At 61.5% G+C, this 19,615-nt stretch overlaps 2 protein-coding genes and 2 long non-coding RNA genes across 6 annotated transcripts in view; 2 read left to right on the top strand and 2 right to left on the bottom strand.

Annotated features, from left to right (window-relative positions):
- Positions 1-3,770: 3,770 nt before the first annotated feature.
- On the bottom strand, positions 3,771-12,973 carry PHB1 (prohibitin 1). 3 transcript variants are annotated; one of them, XR_009489582.1, is made up of 8 exons: positions 12,920-12,973; positions 12,315-12,434; positions 11,879-12,040; positions 10,091-10,233; positions 7,162-7,278; positions 5,610-5,705; positions 4,139-5,021; positions 3,771-4,016 (listed from the first exon to the last, which is right to left on the bottom strand). XR_009489582.1 is itself a non-coding variant. In XM_059868964.1 (7 exons), exons 2-7 carry the CDS (start codon positions 12,400-12,402, stop codon positions 4,809-4,811), a joined length of 819 nt encoding a protein of 272 aa, XP_059724947.1. In that variant the 5' UTR covers positions 12,403-12,434; positions 12,920-12,973; the 3' UTR covers positions 3,771-4,808. The 3 variants fall into 3 exon arrangements, 2 of the variants coding, with proteins under 2 accessions (XP_059724947.1, XP_059724948.1); XM_059868964.1 differs by having other exon boundaries at positions 3,771-5,021; XM_059868965.1 differs by lacking the exon at positions 12,920-12,973 and adding an exon at positions 12,881-12,904 and having other exon boundaries at positions 3,771-5,021.
- LOC132338947 (uncharacterized) lies at positions 7,277-10,677 on the top strand. The gene is made up of 2 exons (XM_059868955.1): positions 7,277-8,711; positions 8,784-10,677. Exons 1-2 carry the CDS (start codon positions 8,361-8,363, stop codon positions 9,525-9,527), a joined length of 1,095 nt encoding a protein of 364 aa, XP_059724938.1. The 5' UTR covers positions 7,277-8,360; the 3' UTR covers positions 9,528-10,677.
- Positions 12,974-13,230: 257 nt separating the features above from the next.
- LOC132338951 (uncharacterized) lies at positions 13,231-14,066 on the top strand. The gene is made up of 2 exons (XR_009489583.1): positions 13,231-13,518; positions 13,636-14,066. It is a non-coding gene; the product is annotated as an uncharacterized LOC132338951 (long non-coding RNA).
- A 2,779-nt stretch (positions 14,067-16,845) lies between these two features.
- Positions 16,846-19,615, bottom strand: part of LOC132339264 (uncharacterized) — a 12,806-nt gene continuing 10,036 nt past the window's right edge. Inside the window, exon 3 of the long non-coding RNA XR_009489628.1 lies at positions 16,846-17,037. This is a non-coding gene — a long non-coding RNA (uncharacterized LOC132339264). The remainder of the gene's footprint in view (positions 17,038-19,615) is intronic.

The raw sequence follows: 19,615 nt of genomic DNA, 5'->3' as shown, positions 1-19,615 counted from the left end.
GGGTCCCACATGGCTTTTAGGGCTGGAATGTTCTGGCAGTGCCCAGCCCTGCAGGGCTATGGGATCCGTGCTGCTCCCATGGGATCTGTGCTGCTCAGGGGCCTGCTGGGAGCTCTGGGCTCCTCATCCCCATTCCTGACAGGAGGATCTCAGGAAACTCCTCCTGGAGCAGCCCAGGCCCTGCCTCATCAGGAGGATCTGAGGAAATCTGGAGCAGCCCTGGATTTGCCTCATCCCTGTTCCTATTGGGATTCTCAGGAAACCTCCTGGAGCAGCTCTGGGTTTGCCTTATCCCCATTCCTGACGGGATCCTCAGGAAACTCCTCCTCCTCAGGAGCAGCCCTGGGCTCCTCATCCCTGTTCCTGACAGAAGGATCTTTGGGGAACCTCCTGGAGCAGCTCTGGATTTGCCTCATCCCTGTTCCTATCAGGATTCTCAGGAAACCTCCTGGAGCAGCCCTGGATTTGTCTCATCCCCATTCCTGACAGGATTCTCCGGAAACTCCTCCTGGAGCAGCCCAGGCCCTGCCTCATCCCCATTCCTGGCAGGATCCTCAGAAAACTCCTCCTGGAGCAGCCCTGACCCTGCCTCATCAGGAGGATCTTTGGAAAACCTCCTGGAGCAGCTCTGGATTTGCCTCATCCCCATTCCTGCTGGGATCCTCAGGAAACTCCTCCTGGAGCAGCCCTGGGCTCCTCATCCCCGTTCCTGACAGGAGGATCTCAGGAAATCTCCTGGAGCAGCTCTGGATTTGCCTCATCCCCATTCCTGACAGGATCCTCAGGAAACTCCTCCTGGAGCAGCCCTGGGCTCCTCATCCCCGTTCCTGACAGAAGGATCTTTGGGGAACCTCCTGGAGCAGCTCTGGGTTTGCCTCATCCCCATTCCTGACAGGATCCTCAGAAAACTCCTCCTGGAGCAGCCCTGGGCTCCTCATCCCTGTTCCTGACAGGAGGATCTCAGGAAATCTCCTGGAGCAGCTCTGGATTTGTCTCATCCCCATTCCTGACGGGATCCTCAGGAAACTCCTCCTGGAGCAGCCCAGGCCCTGCCTCATCAGGAGGATCTGAGGAAATCTGGAGCAGCCCTGGATTTGCCTCATCCCTGTTCCTGACGGGATCCTCAGGAAACTCCTCCTGGAGCAGCTCTGGGGTCCTCATCCCCGTTCCTGACAGGAGGATCTTTGGGGAACCTCCTGGAGCAGCTCTGGGTTTGCCTCATCCCCATTCCTGCTGGGATCCTCAGGAAACTCCTCCTGGAGCAGCCCAGGCCCTTCACCCCGTGCCTGGAGATTTGTGAGGCCTCCAAACGCTGCCAGTTCTGCCTCGGGCACAGCCTGAACAGGCAGGACCCGACACCTTCGGGACCATTTCTCCTTCCCCAAAAGAGCAGAGCCCTCGGAGCTGCTCAAGGATCCTGGAGAGGGAAACTGAGGCACAGACAGTGCTGGCAGCTCCAGCTGTGCTCCAGGTTTATCCTCCAGATCTGCTCAGGATGCCCTGGAGTAACGGGAGAGGAAGCAGAAGGGGAACAAAGGGATTTTCCTGCTGGGTTCTGCCACAGGAAGCCCTGGGAGGCTTTGAGGCCGTGTCACTGCAGAGGAGAAGTTCCAGCAGAGGAAATTCCTGTTCCCTTTCCCAGTGTAAAAGCACAATTAAAGATTAATTGCCTCCAGGCAGCAGAGCTCACACCCAGCAGCACCTCCTGGTGCTGGGCAGCTCCATCTGGGGTGGTTCCTTCTCGTGGCTGCACCATCACAGCCAGCAGCCCTGCACAAAAAACACCAAAAAAATTAAATTCCCCTCTGGCTAGCCTTGGCTCTGGGCTCCTTTTTGCCTTTTCAGGTGAAGCCCAGAACAGATTCCTCCCAAGGGAAGCTCTAAAGTCCGTGCTGGAGCAATCATTAAATGAAAATGTCACCACAGCAGGTGCTGGGCATTCTGTGCCCCTGGAAAAGGACACCTCTGCTCCCAGCAGCACCAGAGGAGTGCAGGGAGGGTCCTTGGCTGCTGAGGAACAAACTGGTTTAACTGGAGCCCTGTCCTTCCCCAGGATCCCACTGGAATTGTGCAGTTCTGATGGAAAACAGGCCCGGGAGGGGCAGCCAAGGAGTGCTGAGCCCCAGCTCGGCCCTGAGGGTCGCTGCCCATCTCCAGCCTGACCTGGGATCTGATTCCTGCTCTTTTCCATGTCATTCCTGCTCTTTTCCATGTCATTCCTGCTCTTTTCCATGTCATTCCTGCTCTTTTCCATGATTCCTGCTCTTTTCCCATGTCATTCCTGCTCTTTTCCCATGTCATTCCTGCTCTTTTCCACATCATTCCTGCTCTTTTCCACCTGAGATTCCTGCTCTTTTCCACCTGAGATTCCTGCTCTTTTCCACCTGAGATTCCTGCTCTTTTCCACCTGATTCCTGCTCCTTTCCACCTGATTCCTGCTCTTTTCCACCTGATTCCTGCTCTTTTTCCATGTCATTCCTGCCCTTTTCCATGTCATTCCTGCTCTTTTCCACCTGAGATTCCTGCTCTTTTCCACGTCATTCCTGCTCTTTCCATGATTCCTGCTCTTTTCCACCTCATTCCTGCTCCTTTCCACCCGATTCCTGCTCTTTTCCACCTGATTCCTGCTCCTTTCCACCTGATTCCTGCTCTTTTCCATGTCATTCCTGCTCTTTTCCACCTGAGATTCCTGCTCTTTTCCACGTCATTCCTGCTCTTTCCATGATTCCTGCTCTTTTCCACCTCATTCCTGCTCTTTTCCACCTCATTCCTGCTCTTTTCCACCTGATTCCTGCTCCTTTCCACCTGATTCCTGCTCTTTTCCATGTCATTCCTGCTCTTTTCCACCTGAGATTCCTGCTCTTTTCCACCTCATTCCTGCTCTTTTCCACCTCATTCCTGCTCTTTTCCACCTGATTCCTGCTCCTTTCCACCTGATTCCTGCTCTTTTCCATGTCATTCCTGCTCTTTTCCACATCATTCCTGCTCTTTTCCACCTGAGATTCCTGCTCTTTTCCACCTGAGATTCCTGCCCTTTTCCACCTGAGATTCCTGCTCTTTTCCACCTGAGATTCCTGCCCTTTTCCACCTGATTCCTGCCCTTTTCCACCTCATTCCTGCTCTTTTCCACGTCATTCCTGCTTCCCCACCCCTCTTTCTCCCGGACATTCTCTGCTGGATCCCCTCAGGCACAAACATCACAAAAGGAAGCCGTGAGGAAACTCCTCCCCAGAGCAGGAATTATCCCGGGTCTGGGCCCTGCCCCACCTGGGGGATGATTCCAACTCCCTCCAGGGCAGGAATTATCCCGGGTTTGGGCCCTGCCCCACCTGGGGGATGATTCCAGCTCCCTCCAGGGCAGGAATTATCCCGGGTTTGGGCCCTGCCCCGCCTGGGGGATGATTCCAGCTGGCTCCAGGGCAGGAATTATCCCGGGTCTGGGCCCTGCCCCACCTGGGGGATGATTCCAACTGGCTCCAGGGCAGGAATTATCCCGGGTCTGGGCCCTGCCCCACCTGGGGTGGCTGCAGCAGGGCCAGGTGCCCGTTCCAGTGCCCAGCAGATCCCGGCTGCCCCTGAGGCTGCCCCAGGTGCTCTTACCTGATGGCACAAATCCAGTCAGACTCGCATCCCAGGCCCTGCAGGTGTCGGGATCAATCCCTCTTTGCCAGGACTTGTCCCAGCCAGCCCAGCCCCGTGCCCCAGGAGCCCAACCCTCACTTCTCCTGAGACAGCAGCACAAAAAAAAAAAAAAATGCAACGACCCAGGGTGCCAGCCGTGGGACGGTGACATTTATTGAAGGCTGGTTACACAATCTCACCCTCCTCACAACTCCCCTTCCCTGGGAAAAGGAGCAGGGGTGGCACTGAGGATTTCTGCCCCTGGAGCAGCGAGGGGCTGGCACAGGAGCCTACCTGAGGGGCAGGACAGGGACAGCTCAGGGGGAAGGAGAGGAGAGCCCCAGCCCCAGAAGGACTTCCTGCACAGAGAATCTCCCCGGGCTCTCAGGTGACACCTGAGGGACTGGCACGGCTGAGGGCCCTGAGCTGGGGTGGCCCCAGGCTCTCAGGTGACACCTGAGGGACTGGCACAGCTGAGGGCTCTGAGCTGGGGTGTCCCCGGGCTCTCAGGTGACACCTGAGGGACTGGCACGGCTGAGGGCCCTGAGCTGCGGTGTCCCCGGGCTCTCAGGTGACACCTGAGGGACTGGCACGGCTGAGGGCCCTGAGCTGGGGTGTCCCCGGGCTCTCAGGTGACACCTGAAGGACTGGCACGGCTGAGGGCCCTGAGCTGAGGTAGCCCCGGGCTCTCAGGTGACACCTGAAGGACTGAGGGCCCTGAGCACCCTGTCCCAGCCCAGGTGGGGACAGCCCCAGCCAGCCTGAAGGCCCTGAGGCAGCTCTGAGCCCTGATGGATGCCGTGCCCGTGGCCAGGGACTCACCTGGGCTCCACCCCAGGAAAACTCTGCTCCTGCTGCTCCAACTGCCCGGAAAGGGGCAATTCCCAAATCTCTGAATCCCCCAATTTTCCAACTGCCCGGAAAGGGGCAATTCCCAAATCTCTGAATCCCCCAATTTTCCTGAACTCCCAAACTCAAGAGTCACAGGGGAGGACCCGCAGGCCTGGTGTCACCACCATTCACTTTTATTTGATTTCCCATCCAAGAAAGAAAAAAAAAAAATCCCTCCAATTTCCAAATTTCCGTTTCCTCCGCGAGGAAATTCCAATGATTTTTTTTTTTTCCTTCCCCTTCCCCCCTATATTTTTTTTTTTGGTGTTTCCCCCCAGCCTGGGCAGGGCAGGGGCTCACTGGGGCAGCTGCAGCAGCACGGACTGTCCCGAGGGCAGGTAGGTGATGTTGCGCGAGCGCGAGAGCTGGTACGCGATGTCCTCGGCCGCCTCCAGCTTGCGCAGCTCGATCAGCCCGTCCCCCGCCGTGGCCAGAGAGTTGGCAATCAGCTCTGCAGCCTTGGAGTCACCCTCTGCAGAGATCACAGCTGCCTTCTTCTGCTGCTCGGCCTGCAGGGAGAGCGGGGAAACGGGGATGGACGGACGGACGGACGGAGCTGCGCCGCCCGCGGGGCTCCCCCCGGCCATGGCAGGTTTTGATTTATGGTTTTGATTTATGGTTTTGCTCTTTAAACTGGGTTACTGAACTTTGGGATAAAAATAAACTGATTTGCCTACTGTGGGAAAAGGAAAAAAGGCAATTTCAAGCTGAATTTTGGTGATTTTCAGGCTAGCTGTCGCACCCGGAGATCGCACTTGTTTGGCAGCTCCCAAACCCAGAGGTCTGCAGCCAGCTGAAATCTGAGCTGACACAAGAGATGAAAACCCCACTGGAGGCTCCCAGAGATGATGCAGAGTGGATGCAAGCAGGGATGACCCGGGAGGAATCCTGGGATGACCCGGGAGCAAACAGCCAGCAGGGCTGCAATCAGCTGTGGGGTGGAAGGAGGAGCCTTTCCAGCTGGGCTTATGTTGGATTTTGGGGAAAAAACCATTTCTGATCAGCTCTCCAGGATGGCTGGCAGAGGATATTCAAGGAAGAATCCCTGGAGAGGGAAGGGGACAGCAGAGTGCCCAGTCTGCTGAAGGAGCAGGTACCTTCTCCACGATGAACCTGGCCCGCTCTGCCTCCTGCTGCGCCACCTGCTTCATCTCCACGGCCTCCGTGAACTCCTTGCCAAAGGTCAGGTGGGTCTGGGGACACAAACCAAACCAGGTCACAGCAGGGACAGCTGCCAGCAGCTCTGCTGCCACAGTGACACCGGGATGGGGACAGAAACCAGGATCCCTGAAAGAAATCCCACCGGGATCCCACACGGGGAAAGCTCCAGAAACAAAGTGTCCAAATTCTGCTTTGGCAGAAACAAAGTCACCTTCTGCAGAGGGTTCCTGCCGGCCCTGCCCTGCCAGCAGGATCAATTTTATTTCTGAAGGGAGCTGGGAGGGCAGAGCTCCCTCCTTGGACAGCTCAGCAGAGGAACCAGTGGGAATTTTCTGCTGTCCCAGTGGGAATTTTCCCTCCTGGTGTTTCCAGGGGTGCCTGTGGAGCTGCTGCTCAGTCCCAAAGCACCTGCAGCCCAACCCATCCCCCTCAGCAGCTCCTGTGGGGCGACAAAACCCCTGCACAGGGAGGGCTGAGGCCACCCAGAGGCCACCAAGGGCTGCCCAAGGTCACGGGGACAACAGCAGAGCTGTGACCACGACGTCCCTCCAAACACAGACACACGTGTCCAAGCGTCCAGCCTGCCACGCTCTGGGCACCCAGGGATCCCCTCCTGTCCTGTCCTCACAGGGCACCCAGGGCTCCCCTCCTGTCCTGTCCCCACACTGTGGCCACCCAGGGATCCCCCCTGTCCTGTCCTCACAGGCCACCCAGGGATCCCCTCCTGTCCTGTCCCCACACTGTGGCCACCCAGGGATCCCCTCCTGTCCTGTCCCCACACTGTGGCCACCCAGGGATCCCCCCTGTCCTGTCCTCACAGGGCACCCAGGGCTCCCCTCCTGTCCCATCCCCACACTCTGGCCACCCAAGGGTCCTCTCCCACACTGTGGCCACCCAGGGATCCCCTCCTGTCCCATCCCCACACTCTGGCCACCCAAGGGTCCTCTCCCACACTCTGGCCACCCAGGGATCCCCTCCTGTCCTGTCCCATCCCCACACTGTGGCCACCCAGGGATCCCCTCCTGTCCTGTCCCCACACTCTGGCCACCCAGGGATCCCCTCCTGTCCTGTCCTGTCCCCACGCTGTGGCCACCCAGGGCTCCCCCCGTCCTGTCCTGTCCCCACGCTCTGGCCACCCAGGGATCCCCTCCTGTCCCCACGCTCTGGCCACCCAGGGCTCCCCCCGTCCTGTCCCCACACTGTGGCCACCCAGGGATCCCCCCTGTCCTGTCTCCACACTCTGGCCACCCAGGGATCCCCCCTGTCCTGTCCCCATGCTCTGGGCACCCAAGGATCCCCCCTGTCCTGTCCTCTCCCACGCTGTGGCCACCCAGGGATCCCCCCTGTCCTGTCCCCACGCTGTGGCCACCCAGGGATCCCCTCCTGTCCCATCCCTACACTCTCGCCACCCAGGGCTCCCCCCTGTCCTGTCCTGTCCCCACGCTGTGGCCACCCAGGCTGCCCCTGTCCCAGGCACGCAGAGCTCACCAGGGACACGTCGTCCAGGATGAGGCCGAAGGTGGCCGCGCGCTCGGTGAGGTCCTCGCTGACCTGCCGGGACACCAGCTCCCGCTGCGTGATCAGCTCGCCGGCGTCAAAGCGGGCCTGCAACGGCACGGAACGGGATGGTACGGGATGGGAATGGGATAGACACTGCTGGGAACGGGATGGAACGGGATAGACACTGCTGGGAACGGGATGGAACGGGATAGACACTGCTGGGAACGGGATGGAACGGGATAGACACTGCTGGGAATGGGATGGGAACGGGATAGACACTGCTGGGAACGGGATGGAACGGGATAGACACTGCTGGGAACGGGATGGAACGGGATGGGAACTGCTGGGAACGGGATGGAACGGCAGGGAACGGGATAGACACTGCTGGGAACGGGATGGGAACGGGATGGAACAGGAAAGACACTGCTGGGAACGGGATGGAACGGGATGGAACAGGATAGACACTGCTGGGAACGGGATGGAACAGGATAGACACTGCTGGGAACGGGATGGAACGGGATAGACACTGCTGGGAACGGGATGGAATGGGATAGACAATGCTGGGAACGGGATGGAACGGGATGGGAACTGCTGGGAACGGGATGGAACGGCAGGGAACGGGATAGACACTGCTGGGAACGGGATGGAACGGGATAGACACTGCTGGGAACGGGATGGAACGGGATAGACACTGCTGGGAACGGGATGGAATGGGATAGACACTGCTGGGAACGGGATGGAATGGGATGGAATGGGATAGACACTGCTGGGAACGGGATGGAATGGGATGGAACGGGATGGACACTGCTGGGAACGGGATGGAATGGGATAGACACTGCTGGGAACAGGATGGAACGGGATGGAACGGGATAGACACTGCTGGGAACGGGATGGAACGGGATAGACACTGCTGGGAACGGCTGGAACAGGATGGACACCACTCGGAACAGGATGGAACGGGATGGATGCTGCTGGGAACAGGATGGGACACCTCTGGGAATGAAATGGAACAGGATGGACACCACTGGGAACGGCTGGAACAGGATGGAATGGGATGGAACAGGATGGACACCACTGAGAACAGGATGGAATGGGATAGACACTGCTGGGAACGGGATGGAACGGGATAGACACTGCTGGGAACGGAATGGAACGGGATAGACACTGCTGGGAATGGCTGGAACAGGATGGACACCACTGAGAACAGGATGGAATGGGATAGACACTGCTGGGAATGGCTGGAACAGGATGGATGCTGCTGGGAATGGGTTGGACACCGCTGGGAACAGGCAGTGACCGGACACAGCCCCAGGCTGCACCAGCGAGGACAGCAGCAGCAATTTCCCCATGGAAAGGGCCTCCCAGGGAGGTTTGGAGTCCCCACCCCTGGAAGTGTCCACGGCCAGGCTGGATGGGGTTTGGAGCCCACGGCAAGGCTGGAGCTGGATGAGCTTCCAGGTGCCTCCCACCCAAACCAGGCTGGAACCCCAGATGGGGTTTGGAGCCCACGGCAAGGCTGGAGCTGGATGAGCTTCCAGGTACATCCCACCCAAACCAGGCTGGATGGGGTTTGGAGCCCACGGCAAGGCTGGAGCTGGACGAGCTTCCAGGTGCCTCCCACCCAAACCAGGCTGGAACCCCAGATGGGGTTTGGAGCCCACGGCAAGGCTGGAGCTGTGCGAGCTTCCAGGTACATCCCACCCAAACCAGGCTGGAACTCCAGATGGGGTTTGGAGCCCACGGCAAGGCTGGAGCTGTGCGAGCTTCCAGGTGCCCCCTACCCAAACCAGGCTGGATGGGGTTTGGAGCCCACGGCAAGGCTGGAGCTGTGCGAGCTTCCAAGTACATCCCACCCAAACCAGGCTGGATGGGGTTTGGAGCCCACAGCAAGGCCGGAGCTGGACGAGCTTCCAGGTACATCCCACCCAAACCAGGCTGGATGGGGTTTGGAGCCCATGGCAAGGCTGGAGCTGGACGAGCTTCCAGGTGCCTCCTACCCAAACCAGGCTGGATGGGGTTTGGAGCCCATGGCAAGGCTGGAGCTGGACGAGCTTCCAGGTGCCTCCCACCCAAACCAGGCTGGATGGGGTTTGGAGCCCACGGCAAGGCTGGAGCTGGACGAGCTTCCAGGTGCCTCCCACCCAAACCAGGCTGGAACCCCAGATGGGGTTTGGAGCCCACGGCAAGGCTGGAGCTGGACGAGCTTCCAGGTGCCTCCCACCCAAACCAGGCTGGAACTCCAGATGGGGTTTGGAGCCCACGGCAAGGCTGGAGCTGGACGAGCTTCCAGGTGCCTCCCACCCAAACCAGGCTGGATGGGGTTTGGAGCCCACAGCAAGGCTGGAGCTGGATGAGCTTCCAGGTGCCCCCTACCCAAACCAGGCTGGAACCCCAGATGGGGTTTGGAGCCCACGGCAAGGTTGGAGCTGTGCGAGCTTCCAGGTGCCCCCTACCCAAACCAGGCTGGAACCCCAGATGGGGTTTGGAGCCCACGGCAAGGCTGGAGCTGGACGAGCTTCCAGGTGCCTCCCACCCAAACCAGGCTGGATGGGGTTTGGAGCCCACGGCAAGGCTGGAGCTGGATGAGCTTCCAGGTACATCCCACCCAAACCAGGCTGGATGGGGTTTGGAGCCCACGGCAAGGCTGGAGCTGGATGAGCTTCCAGGTGCCTCCCACCCAAACCAGGCTGGAACCCCAGATGGGGTTTGGAGCCCACGGCAAGGCTGGAGCTGGACAAGCTTCCAGGTACATCCCACCCAAACCAGGCTGGATGGGGTTTGGAGCCCATGGCAAGGCTGGAGCTGGACGAGCTTCCAGGTGCCTCCCACCCAAACCAGGCTGGAACTCCCCAGTTCCAGGACACAGCGCGTTCCCCACTCGGTGCCAGGAGAGCCCAGCAGCCCAGGGCGTGCTCACCACCACGGACTTGAGGATCTCGGTGGTGATGGAGGGCAGCACGCGCTCGTCGTAGTCCTCGCCGATGCTGGTGAAGATGCGCGGCAGCTGCGCCGTCACGGGCCGGAACAGGATCCGCAGCGTGATGTTCACGTTCTGCAGGTCTGCAGCAGGAGCAGCACCTCCCTCAGGGCTGCTGCACCTGCAGGGAATGCTCCCCAGCAAACTCCCCAGCTGCGCTTTGCCACCAAAAACGAGCTGGCTTTGCTGCCCTGCTCCCCCTCTGGGGTCCTGCTCTGCGCTGCTGTAAAGGGAGAATCCCAGCCCCACCCGTGTCACCTGCCCCAGGTGAGCTCCAGAGGTCCCTCCCAGCCCCAGCTGCTCAGGATTCAGTGATTCACAGCACCAAAGGAAGATCAAACCATTCCCGTGTCACACTGGGACACCTGGGATCTCCAGAGCCAAGGAACTTCTGGGACTGGAGGATCTCCAGAGCCAAGGAACTTTTGGGACTGGAGGATCTCCAGAGGCCCCTTCCAGCCCCAAGTATTTGGGACCAAAGGAGGAGCTCTTTAGCATTTGTGTCCTTTATTAAAAACCTCAAACCATTCCTGTGTCACACTGGGATGTGTGGGATCACCACAGTCAGAGGATGGTCAAGCAGGAGGATCTCCAGAGGCTCCTTCCAGCCCCAAATATTTGGGACCAAAGGAAGAGCTCTTTAACCTTTGTGTCCTTTATCAAAAACCTCAAAGCATTCCCGTGTCACACTGGGACTGGAGATCTCCAGAGCCAAGGAACTTCTGGGACTGGAGATCTCCAGAGCCAAGGAACTTCTGGGACTGGAGGGTCTCCAGAGGCCCCTTCCAGCCCCAAATATTTGGGACCAAAGAGTTCCTCAAGCTGTTCTTTATTAAAGAGACCAAACCACTCCTGACTCTTCCAGGAGCAGCTGGGGTTGGGAGGGACCTCTGGCCATCCCCCAGCCAAGGCAGGGTCACTTGCAGCAGGTGGCACAGCTGGGGCTGGCATCTCAGAGGCACCTCTGGCCATCCCCCAGCCAAGGCAGGGTCACCTGCAGCAGGTGGCATAGCTGGGGCTGGCATCTCAGAGGGACCTCTGGCCATCCCCCAGCCAAGGCAGGGTCACCTGCAGCAGGTGGCACAGCTGGGGCTGGCATCTCAGAGGCACCTCTGGCCATCCCCCAGCCAAGGCAGGGTCACCTGCAGCAGGTGACACAGCTGGGGCTGGCATCTCAGAGGGACCTCTGGCCATCCCCCAGCCAAGGCAGGGTCACCTGCAGCAGGTGGCACAGCTGGGGCTGGCATCTCAGAGGCACCTCTGGCCATCCCCCAGCCAAGGCAGGGTCACATGCAGCAGGTGACACAGCTGGGGCTGGCATCTCAGAGGGACCTCTGGCCATCCCCCAGCCAAGGCAGGGTCACCTGCAGCAGGTGGCACAGCTGGGGCTGGCATCTCAGAGGGACCTCTGGCCATCCCCCAGCCAAGGCAGGGTCACCTGCAGCAGGTGGCACAGCTGGGGCTGGCATCTCAGAGGGACCTCTGGCCATCCCCCAGCCAAGGCAGGGTCACCTGCAGCAGGTGACACAGCTGGGGCTGGCATCTCAGAGGGACACTCCAGGCCATTCCTGGTCACGTGTCCCAGAGCTCGGTCACCCTTACCTCACACTGAGGTGAACCTTGCTCCGTTTCTGGCCCCTGCTCCACGGCCTGGCTTTTAGGAGCACAAGTGCAGGTGCAGAAGGATAAAACCCAAAGCCCTGGAGCCCCCGGAGCCCCCAGACCCACCTTTGCTGCCGGTGATGACGGGGACGTTGCGGGGCCGCGAGCGGCAGTCGAAGATGATGGGTTTCTGCACCCAGGGGATCAGGAAATGGGTGCCCTCGCCCACCACCACGTCCTGCACCCCTCGGAAGCGGTCGAAGATCACAGCTCTGTGCCCTGCATCCACTGCAGGGGGGAAAGAGCACTCAGGGCTGCTGCTGCCGCGGGGCTTGGAGACTCAATTAACAGCACGGCTTAATTAACAGCATGGTTTGGAGCAAAGAGGAGCTGCAGGTGGAGCTCCAGGGCCCCCCAGTCTGCTCCTCACAGGGCAGCTCCGTGACTTTCAGAGGAAGGAGCTCACAGGCACTGCAGGCCCTCAGTCTGTTTCCTGACAAGTCAGGATTTGGATAAAAACACCAAACGAAGCGATCTGGGGCGCCCAGCCCGTGCCACTCACCGTTGTAAAGAGCGGAGTTGACGACTCCCCCCGCCACAGCCAAGCCCAGGCCGAGCTTCCCGATGCTCTCGAACACCTTGGCAGCCATCTCAGCGCTCCAGCCCCCGCTCCAGAGCCCTCCTGCAAACCCCCAGAACCTCAAACCTCACCGGAGGGGCTGCGACCCCTGCCCAGAGCCCCGAACCGCACCGGGCTGCGACCCCTGCCCAGAGCCCCGAACCGCACCGGGGGCTCCTTCTGCCCCACAAACACCTCGGCCCCGGGGGTCTCCCCAGCCCCGGGGGTCTCCCTCCCGTGACCCTGCAGCCTCGGACCCCTCCAGGGCCGCCCCCCGCTCTCCCGTGCCCCCACACCGCCCATGTCTCCCCCACACCACCCAGGTCTCCCGCACACCCCCCGGGCCTCCCCGCTCCCTGCTAGGCCGCTCGACCCCAGCACGGGCACCCCAGGGGCCAAGGCCTCGCTGTGTCCACCCTGCCCGCCCGCCTCAGGCCGCGGCTCGGCTCGGTTCGGCTCGGTTCGGCTCGGTTAAGCTCGGCTCGGTTTCCCCGGTTCCCCGGACCCACCGCCGCCCTCCCGCCCGCCGCTCCCGCCGCGCCGCTGACCTCCACATGAATCCGCGGCCGCCCCCCCTCCTAGTGCGCCTGTGCGCCGTGCCAAGACGCGCAATCCTCATTGGTCCGTTCCTCCCAGGGCTTTCTGGGATATGTAGTTCCCAGCTGCCGTGCCCGCTGCCTGCCCGCCTATAGATTCCGGTGTACCCAGCGGCGGCCCGGAGGCTGAGCAAGGCCGCGCGCTATTGGCTGGAAGGGCGCGCTTCGCGCAAGGGCTCTTGGGAGATGTAGTCCTGGCGGGGAAAGGCACATGCGGGGCGTGCGGGGACAAGGGACAGGCGAGGGACACGGGACAGGCGGGGGACACGGGCAGCATTCTGGGGGCAGCACTGCCCGCTCCCAGAATGCCAGAATAAGCTGGGACCTCTGAAGGTCACACAGTCCAACCCCCTGACCAGGCAGCGCCACCTGGAGCAGGTGACATGAGTGGGTTGGAATGTCCAGAGGGACACCTCAGACCCTTCCTGGTCACCTGTCCCGGCCACCCTCCATGGACAGCTCTCCCTCCTGCCGAGGTGGGACTCGTGGTTAATTTCTGGCCACTGCTCCTCGTCCGGGCACCGCTGAGCAGAGTCTGACACCTCCTGGAGGTATTTCCGTGCATTGGTGGGACCCCTTCTCCAGAATGAGAGATTTCCATGGATATCTGAGCTATTTCCATGGATATCTGCGGTTATTTCCATGCACTGACGGGATCCCCTCTCCAGTGACAGATTCCCATGGATATTTCCAAGGAAATGTGGGATATTTCCACTCTCAGCCTTCCCTCCTCCAGTCTCACCAGGCCCAGCTCCCTCTCTCTCCTCACCCGACTTATTCCAGACCCCAAATCATTTTTATGCCCTCCCTCGGGCCCTTTCCAGCAGCTCCTTGTCTTTCCTGAGCTGTGGACACCGGGATTTTATGTCCCCCCTTGTCCCTGGAGCCGCGGTTCCCCTAAGGGGACATTCCCTGTCCGTGTCCCCTCCTGTCCCCGGAGCCGCTAGAGGGAAGCAGCGCTCTCCCTTTGGCTCCGGGAATCCCGAAAAACGGGGGAAAAAGGGAAAAAACCCCACCCGGGTTCCGCTGCCAGGTGACCCCTTTGGACGCGGGATCCAACAGGGAAAATCCCATTAAATCTGGGATTTATGGATCGGGATTTGCACCCCCCGAGCTCTGCTCCTCGATTGTGCTGGGTTCATGTTGCTCCTTCCCAATCCCATTCCTGTTCCCATTCCCATGTGGGATGAGCTCTCCCCGTTCCCATTCCCATTTCTGTTTCTATTCCATCCCCATCCCCATTCCCATTCCCCATCCCCATCCCCATCCCCATTCCCCATTTCCCAATCCTATTCCCGTTCCCATTCCCATTCCCCATTCCCATCCCCGTTCCCAGACAGGGACCGAGGCTCGTGCCCGTGCCCACGGCTGCTCCGGGGCCGGTGTTTGGGGTGGGGGCTCCGGTGGGGGAGTGGGAGTCCCATGGTGAGGGACCCCACCCACGGGGGGCAGTGACACGGGGGGCCCCAAAATTGGGATGGGAGCTCGTTCTTGGGGAGGATTGTGGGATTGCACCCCAAAATTGGGATGGGAGCTCGTTCTTGGGGAGGATTGTGGGATTGCACCCCAAAATTGGGATGGGAGCTCGTTCTTGGGGAGGATTGTGGGATTGCACCCCAAAATTGGGATGGGAGCTCGTTCTTGGGGAGGATTGTGGGATTGCACCCCAAAATTGGGATGGGAGCTCGTTCTTGGGGAGGATTGTGGGATTGCACCCCAAAATTGGGCTGGGACCCCGTTCTTGGGGATGGCAGCAGACCCGCCCCCCAGAATTGGGCTGGGACCCCATTCTTGGGGGATGGCAGCAGACCCACCCCCCAGACCAGCGCCGGGCCCCTCCCCGAGCCTGTCCCGAGGCCGCGGTCCCGTTTTGGGGGACATTTCCTGGCGGGCAGCGCGGGCGGCTCAAGAAGGGCTCATTGTCCCCCCCGGGCTGGGAACAAAGCGCCTCCTCTTCTCCTCCCCCCGCTCCCGAACCTCCGCGGCACGGACGCGCCGAGCCCCGGGGCCGGGGGGACCCGCGGGGGTTCCGGGGGGTGGGGCAGGATTGGGGGGTTTTCCACCCCAAATCCGGTGTGCGGCTGGCGCTGATCCCACTCCCACCCACCCCATCCTTCGGGGGTCCCGGCCCTTCCCGGGGGTCCCAGCCCAGGGGGGGTCCCAGCCCTTCCCGGGGGTCCCAGCCCAACCCAGGGGGGTCCCAGTCCAGCTCAGGGGGTCCCAGCCCTTCCTGGGGGTCCCAGCCCAGCCCAGGGGTGTCCCAGACCTTCCCGGGGGTTCCGACCCTTCCCGGGGGTCCCAGCCCTTCCTGGGGGGGATCCCAGCCCTTCCTGGTTGTGTCCCAGACCTTCCTGGGGGTCCCGACCCTTCCCGGGGGTCCCAGCCCAGCCCAGGGGGTTCCCAACCCTTCCCGGGGGTCCCAGCCCAGCCCAGGGAGTTCCCGACCCTTCCCGGGGGTCCCAGCCCAGCCCAGGGGGGTCCCGACCCTTCCCGGGGGTCCCAGCCCAGCCCAGGGGGTTCCCAACCCTTCCCGGGGGTCCCAGCCCAGCCCCGCGCCCGGCACAAACCCGAATTAAGCTCAATAAGCGTTTAAATTCAATTAGTGAAACTGCATTAAAGCCCTGCGAGGACACGGCTCGGAGTGGAAACGGCCTTAATGTGATTTCGGCCGAGTTCCCTGCCGCGATTTGCAAGTCAGAGAAATCGAATTAGGGCTGTTTGCATTCTGAACTCTGTCCGCACGGCCCCGCAGTGCAGCTTAATTAATCTGCTTTAAAACCCAGCCTGTCTTCCGCTCAGACAGCCCCACCCGCCTCGCCCCGGGGAAGCCAAAAATCCCCCCCGGGAGGCACCGGGACCCCCGGTTTGGGGATGGCAGATCGCGGAGGGTTTGGGGAGCGGAGGGATTGTCCCCGATGCCACCGGGGAGTGACCCTGACCCGAGCGGAGCCCCCCGTGCCGGGCTGGGCGGTGCCCGCAGAGCCGCGGGGGGAGCGGGACCGTCCCGTCCTGCCGGCCCGGGGTCCCCGCCGCTCCCCGGGGCTTCTCGCTTCTCCCCGGTGGCTACCGGCCCTCAACCGAATTTCATCCGCCGGCTGGAACCGGCCGCGTTATCCGGGAAGGCTCCGGGAGCTGGGAATTGTCAGCTCCAAAAAAATTGGGGGCGGGCCAGGGAAAAGCGCAGCCCCCCGAGACCCCGCATCCCCCCAAACCCCGCATCCCCCCGAGACCCTGCATCCCCCCAGACCCTGCATCCCCCCAAACCCCGCATCCCCCCGAGACCCTGCATCCCCCCCAGACCCTGCATCCCCCCCAGACCCTGCATCCCCCCCAGACCCTGCATCCCCCCAAACCCCGCAGCCCCCCAGACCCCGCAGCCCCCCAGACCCCTCATCCCCCCCAGACCCCTCATCCCCCCAAACCTCTCATCCCCCCAAACTCCTCATCCCCCCAAACTCCTCATCCCCCCCAAACCCCTCATCCCCCCCCAAACCCTGCATCCCCCCAAACCCCTCATCCCCCCCAAACCCCTCATCCCCCCCAAACCCCTCATCCCCCCCAAACCCCTCATACCCCCAAACCCCGCATCCCCCCCAAACCCCGCATCCCCCCCAAACTCCGCATCCCCCCCAAACTCCGCATCCCCCCAAACCCCTCATCCCCCCCAAACCCCTCAGCCCCCCAAACCCCTCATCCCCCCCAAACCCTGCATCCCCCCAAACTCCTCATCCCCCCAAACCCCTCATCCCCCCCAAACCCCTCAGCCCCCCAAACCCCTCATCCCCCCCAAACCCCGCATCCCCCCCAAACCCCGCATCCCCCCCAAACCCCTCATACCCCCAAACCCCTCAGCCCCCCAAACCCCTCAGCCCCTCCGGTTCCCACCTTTCCCCATCCTCCTCCTCCTCGGGCTCGCAGGGGATTTGCGGAGCGAAGGGCTCTGGGCACCAAAAGGCGATCCCGGCGGGTTGGGGACATTCCCGGAGCGCGGGGACACGGCGGGAGGCGCCCGTGCCACCCCCGCGGCTGCCGCTGTCCCCGCGCAGGTGAAGCGGCGTCCCCAGCAAGGGCTGCAATTAAAAGGGAGTTAATGACTTAATGAATCCTGAGCCGATCCCCTGCGTGAGCGCCTGAACCTCTGACCCTGCCCGGCCGCGGCTCTGGGATTGCGGTTTTTCATTTCCTTCCGAATTGGGCTCGGGTTTAATGTCCTGGAAGGGGAGAGAAAGCGGGGGACAGGGGCTGGGAAACCCGGCCCGGAGGGGGACCCCCAAAATCCTGCAAAATCCTCCCAAATCCACCAAATCCCCCCATTCCTTCCCGATCTGGGACAAAACTTACCCTCCTCGGATAAATCCTGCCTTTCCCAGATAAATCCTGCCCTACCTGGGATAAATCCTGCCCGCTTCAGGACAGATCCTGCCCTCCCTGGGATAAATCCTGCCCTACCCGGGATAAATCCTGCCCTACCCGGGATAAATCCTGTCCTACCCGGGATAAATCCTGCCCTCCCTGGGATAAATTCTGCCCTCTCCAGGATAAATCCTGCCCTCTCCAGGACAAATCCTGTCCTACCCGGGACAAATCCTGCCCTACCCGGGATAAATCCTGCCCTCCCGGCCGCATCCCCGCCGCCGCCGGACAAAGCCCCTTCAGTGTGGCCTCCCCAGCTGCCCGTGGGGCCGGAGCCGCTTCCGCCGCCGGGGGGGCTCCGAGGGCCCCGGTGCGGCCGGTGCGGGCCGGGCCGAGCGTCCCGGTGCGGCCGTTTCCAGGGATACTGCCCGGGGGTCAGCGAGGGCTCCGGGATGTTCCAGCGCTCTCGTAGCGCCCTTAATTGCTCATTTATTGCGTGCAATTAGTCCCAGGTGCTTGTCCGCGCCCGGGTGACCCCGGCGGGTCCCTCCTGGTCCCGTTCCAAGGCTCGGGATCGATCGGGTCCCGGTGAGGGGCGAGTCCGCGCTCCGCGCCGAGCCACGGGCACGCCTTGTCCGTGTGTCTGTCCGTGTCCCTGTCCCTGTCCCCATCCCTGCTCATTCCCGCGCGGGAGGGATGGGATGGGATGGGATCAATGGGATGGGATGGGATCAATGGGATGGGATGGGATCAATGGGATGGGGTGGGATCAATGGGATGGGATCAATGGGATGGGATGGGATCAATGGGATGGGATCAATGGGATGGGATGGGATCAATGGGATGGGATCAATGGGATGGGATCAGTGGGGTGGGATGGGATGGGATGGGATCAATGGGGTGGGATGGGATCAATGGGGTGGGATCAATGGGGTGGGATGGGATGGGATCAATGGGGTGGGATGAGATCAATGGGGTGGGGGGATGGGATCAATGGGGTGGGATGGGATCAATGGGATGGGATGGGATCAATGGGATGGGATGGGATCAATGGGGTGGGATGGGATGGGATGGGATGGGATCAATGGGATGCAATGGGATCAATGGGGTGGGATGGGATCGATGGGGTGGGATGGGATCAATGGGATGGGATCGATGGGGTGGGATGGGATCAATGGGGTGGGATCAATGGGGTGGGATGGGATGGGATCAATGGGATGGGATCAGCAGGGTGGGATGGGATCAATGGGGTGGGATGGGATCAATGGGGTGGGATCAATGGGGTGGGATGGGATCAATGGGATGGGATCAGCGGGATGGGATCAGTGGGGTGGGATGGGATCAATGGGGTGGGATGGGATCAATGGGATGGGATCAGCGGGGTGGGATGGGATGGGATCAATGGGATGGGATCAGCAGGGTGGGATGGGATCAATGGGGTGGGATGGGATCAATGGGGTGGGATCAATGGGGTGGGATGGGATCAATGGGATGGGATCAGTGGGATGGGATCAGCGGGTTGGGATGGGATCAATGGGGTGGGATGGGATCAGTGGGGTGGGATCAATGGGGTGGGATGGGATGGGATCAATGGGATGGGATCAATGGGGTGGGATGGGATCAATGGGATGGGATGGGATCAATGGGGTGGGATGGGATCAATGGGGTGGGATGGGATCAATGGGATGGGATCAGTGGGGTGGGATGGGATGGGATGGGATGGGATCAATGGGATGGGATGGGATCAATGGGGTGGGATGGGATCAATGGGGTGGGATGGGATCAATGGGGTGGGATCAATGGGGTGAGATGGGATCAATGGGGTGGGATGGGATCAATGGGATGGGATCAATGGGGTGGGATGGGATCAATGGGGTGGGATCAGTGGGATGGGATCAGTGGGGTGGGATGGGATCAATGGGATGGGATCATCGGGGTGGGGGGGCGCCGTGGCCCCCCCAGGATGCACAGCCCTTTGGGGCACAGGATCCGCCCGGAGCATCCCGGGCCCCGCAGGAATCCCTGGAAACGCCTCCCCCCCGTTTTCCTGTGTCTCGCAGGGGCAGCAGCGGCCGCCGGGGGGAACAATCCGGCGCTTTGTGGAGCCGGAGCCGGCCCGGGGTCAGGGAGCCCCCGCTGCCTCCTGTGCCTCGGGCAGAGCCCCGGGGGGACGGGGGGGACAGCGCGGGGCCCCTGGGCTGGGAACGAGGGCAGGGGTGGGCAGGGAGAGACCGGGGGGGGGTCACAGATATCGGTGGGAGGGGTCACGGATATCGGGAGGTCACAGATATCGGG

The sequence above is a fragment of the Haemorhous mexicanus genome, chromosome 28 (assembly GCF_027477595.1).
Source record: "Haemorhous mexicanus isolate bHaeMex1 chromosome 28, bHaeMex1.pri, whole genome shotgun sequence".
NCBI classification, from domain to species: Eukaryota; Metazoa; Chordata; class Aves; order Passeriformes; family Fringillidae; genus Haemorhous; species Haemorhous mexicanus.
This window is presented reverse-complemented; position numbering and strand designations above follow the sequence as displayed.